At 65.5% G+C, this 5,277-nt stretch overlaps 1 protein-coding gene across 1 annotated transcript; it reads right to left on the reverse strand.

Moving 5' to 3' along the window:
* Positions 1-321: 321 nt before the first annotated feature.
* CBX4 (chromobox 4) lies at positions 322-4,590 on the reverse strand. The gene is made up of 5 exons (XM_031598939.2): positions 4,364-4,590; positions 4,221-4,264; positions 3,466-3,531; positions 2,789-2,855; positions 322-2,431 (listed from the first exon to the last, which is right to left on the reverse strand). The coding sequence occupies exons 1-5, from the start codon at positions 4,430-4,432 to the stop codon at positions 1,106-1,108; spliced, it is 1,572 nt and encodes a 523-aa protein (XP_031454799.1). The 5' UTR covers positions 4,433-4,590; the 3' UTR covers positions 322-1,105.
* Between the last annotated feature and the right edge of the window lie 687 nt (positions 4,591-5,277).

Here is a 5,277-nt window from a genome sequence, read left to right on the forward strand (position 1 = left end):
CCACACAGTTCTGCCTCTCACGAACCTGAAGCTTTCATATACACACATTACTACTATTATAAGCTAAGATCTCAGAAACTCAACCTCAAGCCAAAGCACCAGCAGAGCACGACTGACCCCACAGCACTCCTGCAAGCACACGGTTCCAAGAAGCCACCACCTCAAAGGACATGGGGACCCCCAGGCTTTGGGGGGAAGTCACTCCCAAACTCTGCATCTCAGCGCTGCACCTCAACCCTGCTGTCACCCACAGCGATGCTTGGGACCCCCCAGCACAGCCCTGCTGTTTGTATGCAGTAACAAACGCACTCCAAATCCTGATAGCTTTTATAAAGGTTTATAATCCTTTGCAATGATTGCATGATACATTTCTCCCCCGTGATGCAGCCCTGGGAGCAGCCGGGCTCTGCTGTCCGACCCAACCCGCCGCAGACATCAAATGCACTTTCAAACATCTCCATTTAATATTTACATTCAAGCAATTAATAACTGGAAGCTTATAGTTTAGACATTTCTAATAGCAGCAATTTCTATAATAGCTCGTTTAGCTTTAGATAACGATTTTTTTTCTTTTTTTTTTTGCACATAGAAACACCACATGTGTACAGTATCAAAAAATATATACCAGGGATGGTCCTGCGGGGCGTGGGGGGGGGGGGACGAGACTAACAAATGCCAAATGGTTAAAAAGGAGAACAGAAAATAGTCGTCTGATATAGTTTATAAGGTGATCTAGGGACTCCATAAATCTAGGCTTTATATTTCATTATATAAATACCTACAAATAAATATATTAGCACAGTCGGAGGGCGACCAGCCTTCAGCTCAAACAATACATTTCAATAACACCACGTACAAACGGGAGCAAGAATCACTCGACAAGTTAGCACTGTTAAAATATAATACTATAACTCTGAGTAACCGCCCGGCCCCATAGCGCCCAGGGCAGCCCCACAGCACCCGCAGTGGGAGCAGCAGCAGTGGGCACCGTGTGGGGCAGTGCAGGGCCCCACATCCCGCAGTGACCGGGGCCGGAGATGCCACCCCACGTAGGCTTTGGGGACGGGGCAGCAGCGGGGCTGCGCTCCCATGGGGAGCAGCCGCCTCACACCGTCACGTACTCCTTGAAGGTGACGGTCAGGCAGTTCGCGGTCACGTCTGTGATAATTATATTCCCAAAGAAGGGCTTGAATTCCTGCAGGCCTTCGGTCTCCTCCTCCTCCTCCTCCTCGGCCGCCTGCCTGGGTTGCTGCTGGGGCTCTACGGGCGGCTGCTCTGCCGGCACCGGCGGCTCCTCCGGCTTCACCTGCACCAGGGCCGCCTTGCCCTCCGCCCGTGGCTTGACGCAGCGCAAGTCTATGGGCTCGTCCAGGTCTGAGTCCAGCAGGATGACCTCGGGCTGGGCGGGCAGCTCCGGCCGCTCAGGGCCGAGGCAGGTGGGGGCACTGATGCTGCGTGATGTCAGGCGCTTCTTGCCCGGCTCACGGTCCCCGTGTGGCTCTGACAGGCAGCGCTTGCGTGCGCTGGGGCTTGAGAGGTTCAGTCCCATGGAGGACGGGCTGTGCTCGTGCCCGGGGCTCAGCGACCAGGGCACGAGGTCTGGCTTGGTGGTAAGCTGTAGCGGCTGCTCAGCCACGGGCAGGGGCAGCTCCTTGCTCGGAGAGGGCTTCCTGGGGCCCTCCTGCAGCTCAGCAGCGGGCTGCCTGCTCTCACCCTCCGCAGCGCTCAGGCCGTTGCTGCCCACCGCCCTCTCCTCGCCCGGCTTCCTCCAGGCCTCCAGCTTCTCCTCCCCGCCCTTCTTAGCAGTCCTCTCCTCTGGCGCCCGCTTCCGGGGTGGCTCCCCAGACTTGATCTTCACCGCCTGCATGCCATTCTCCATGTACTTGCTCATGACGATCACGATGCGCCCGTTCTTGTTTTTGTTCTTGACGATCTTCATCTTGCCCCCAAGCCCGTTGCTGGTGACCCTGTCCCGAGGGGGGGGCCCGGTGCCACTGGACAGGTTCTTCTCAGCCCCGTTCTTACTCTCAGCAGCGAGGTTCTTGACTGGGCCCAACAGGTTCTTGGCCGCGCCGTGCGCCCACTTGTCCGGGTGGGTGCCCAGGGGGCTCTTGGTGCTGTCCAAGCAGGCCTGGCCCTGCGGCTCCTTGCTGCTGGGATGGTAGTGGGGCTCATACATCTTGGGGTCAGGCTGGTAGTGGTGGTGCTTCTTGCTGTTGAGCTGGTAGTAGTACTTGCCCTTGCTGTGGGACTGGTGCTTCACGCCGCTCTCCTTGCCGTTGGGCTGGTACTGGTGGTGCTTCTTGCTGTTGAGCTCATACTGGTGCTGCTGGCTCTTACCGGAGGAGCCGAGGTCCAGCTTCGGCCGGGTGTCCACAGTGGGGTCCTGCAGCCCTGTCAGGATGTTGGAGCGGCGGGCGAAGGAGGGCAGCTGCAACACAAAGCCGAGGGCTGAGCCTGGCCAGGCCCCGCCACAGGTGCCACCCCCGGCACGCTCAGTGCACCGCGCAGCCCAACCCGCGCCCACTTCCAGGCCCCGCATTGCTCCGGATTAATGAAGCAATGAAAAGAAGAAAAGCCCCCTTCAATCAGCTGCCTGGGAACAGAATCCAGCCGGGGCCAGCAGCCTGCTAATGCCACCCAGCCTCACACTGCCCCGTGCCCGGGGGCTGCACCATGAGCTTGGCACTGGGGACGCATCCCCTGGGTGCTGCACGCAGCTCCTTTATATGATGCAACCCGTGGAAAGGAAAGCAGCCCCCCGGGACCCACTCCCCATCGCCTTTACCTGCACGACGAGCGGCTTCGGCTTGGGGCCCCGCTTGCGGTATCCCATCAGTTGCTCCTGCCTCTCCCTGCAGGAACACAGCATCACGGTGAGGCTGCAAGCCCCCACACCGCACCTCCCACCCTGCGGTGCCACGGTCTGGGTGTCGGGGGGGGGGAAGGGTTTGGGGGGTGGGAATGGGCCGGAGCCGCAGGTGCGGGGCGGCAGGAAGGGGTCCCGCAAGAGGGCTGGGGTGGGACGTGCCTGCAGGACGGCATCCCTGCCACTGCCTCCCCCCGCCGCGGCGAGGGGTGAAGTTTACAGTTTGCGCCAAAATACGACAGGAAATAAATGCATGGAAAGGAAAAAAAAAAAAAAAAAAAAGAAGAAGAAGAAGAAAAAAAAAAAAAAGCAGTTGGAGCGCAGCAGCAGCACCGCCTCCTCCACTCGCAGGCATCGAATCCCCGCGCGGGCAGCAGCCGAGCGCGGCGTGGGGGGAGAGCGGCTCGGGGATCGCGCACCGGAGGCGTCTCCCGGCCCCGCGCCCCGCACCCGCCCCGTCGGGGCCGCGCCCCCCCGGGCCCGTCCCGCACCCTCCGCCCCCCCGTCCGCCCCTGCGCGGCCCCCGGGCGGCGAACGGCCCCGTGACGCATCTACAATTGCACGGCCGGGCGCGGGGCCGGGCACCCGCCGCTCACCTGTTCTGGAAGGCGATCAGCAGCCGGGGGTCCAGGATGTTCTCCTCCGGCTCCCACGTGTTATACCTTGCGGAGGGGACGGGGGTAGCGGTCAGACGGGGGCCGGGCGCGGTGTAGGGGTCGGGGCCGTTCTCGCCGGGTGCCCCGGGCCCGCTTCGCAGCTCGCGCCCGGGGTTCGGTCCCGCGGGAGGGGGATGGGCGGGGGGAGGGGGGGAAAGAAGGAAGGGGGGGCACGCCGGGGACAGGACTGTTTATTTAGCGCAGTTATTATTCCGGAGGAATTCTAAGCATGTCATGATGAAATTTTCCAAATCCCCTTTCCCGGACCCATTAAAGCGGCCCCGGCGCGGAGGAGGGACGCGGCCGCGGGGTCCGACGCGCGGGGCCCCCTCCCCTCCCCGCCTCCCCCCCCGGCTGTGTCACGCAGCCCCGAGCGCTCCGCGACCGCACCGTCCGCTGCCACCCGGAGCGACCATCCCGATCCGACCCGCGGGGCCGCGCGGTTTTATTTTAGCCCTTATTTCCCCCCTTCCCACCCCCCCGCCCCCCCCGCTCGGTTCTGCAATATGGAGCCCGGCTCCCGAGGAGGGAAAGGGGGAAGGAGCCATTTTCTGGTGCACATCAGCCGCCGCCTCCCGCCTCGCTCCGCTCCCGCCGCCGCCCGCCCGGGCCCCGCCGCCGCCTCCCGCCGCCCGCCCGAACCCCGCCGGGGCGCCCCGGGGCTGCTCGCCGCGCGTCCCCCGCCCGGTACTCACTTGGGCGACCATCCCCTCCATTTCACCAGGTACTCCACTCTGCCCTGCGGAGCGCGGGAGGCAAAGACACGGCGTTCAGCGGGACCCACCGCCCGCCCGCCCGCGGCCCCCCTCCCCGCCTCCCCGCCTCTTTCCCTCCGCACCTTTCGGATCCGCTTCTTCTCGATGCTCTCCACGGCGAAGACGTGCTCGCCCACCGCCGGCAGCTCCATGCTGCGCTCGGGAAGGGCCGAGCCGGGCGTCCGCACTGCCCGCTGCGGCCGAGCGGGGCTCGGGCTCCGGCAGCTCCCGCCGCCGAACCGACAGACACTGCGCGGCGGCCGCGGCACCGCAACCCATGCAAATCCCGGAGCGAGACGTCAGGGAGGCGGCGCCTCCCGGGCCCGGCTGCCCGTCAACGGCGGGGCCGGGGGATTGGCGCAGCGCTGCCGGGGAGCGAGGCGGGGAGGGGGGGCGGGCGCGGGGTGGAGGGGGGGGCACGCGCGAGCGGCCCGGCCCCCGCCCCACGCGTGACTCAGCACGGCCCCGCGGGGAGGGCAGGTGCGCGGCCGGAGGGAGCGGCGGGGCCGGAGGTGCCGGTGCGGAACCCGCCCCGAGGATGCGTGGGGATTGAGCCCCCCCGGAAGGCTCCTCGTTGCCCCGCACCGCACGGGCCCGCCGCCTCTTCCTCCCGTGGTCCCGGCCCACGGCGGATAAATTGGCGTTGTGTTGGCGTTGGTCTTCTAGCCGGCGTTGCGGGGTGACCCCCGGTCCGGCGGCGCGTTCCCCCCGCCCGGTGCCGGAAGCCTCAACCGGCGGCGGCGTGCGTGCGGGGCTCCCGCTGTGCGCTGCGCGTTCTCGCCGCTCGCGTGAGCGGATGGAGAGCAGCGCGGGGCTCCCTCCACGCGAGGCGGTCGGGCCCACGTGTGGCCGTGCGGCGGGGCGGGGATCCCGGCCCTTCCCTGCCCGGTGTGCGGTGGGAGCCGCTGCGGTGCGGGATTGGAACGTGACCTCCTCCGGGCAGGTGGAGCGGGGCGGGCCGGGCGGTTGCGGGGCACGGCGGGCGTGGGGCTCCTCC

This window comes from Phasianus colchicus, chromosome 20 (assembly GCF_987193195.1).
Source record: "Phasianus colchicus chromosome 20, bPhaCol1.hap1.1, whole genome shotgun sequence".
NCBI classification, from domain to species: domain Eukaryota; kingdom Metazoa; phylum Chordata; class Aves; order Galliformes; family Phasianidae; genus Phasianus; species Phasianus colchicus.

Coding starts and splice junctions, on each gene's coding strand:
- CBX4 (XM_031598939.2), bottom strand. CDS start 4,432: ATGGAGCTGCCGGCGGTGGGCGAGCACGTCTTCGCCGTGGAGAGCATC. Junction 3,532..4,220: donor TGGAGGGGATGGTCGCCCAA/GTGAGTACCGGG, acceptor CCCCTCCGCAAG/GTATAACACGTGGGAGCCGG. Junction 2,432..2,788: donor CGAAGCCGCTCGTCGTGCAG/GTAAAGGCGATG, acceptor TTTGTGTTGCAG/CTGCCCTCCTTCGCCCGCCG.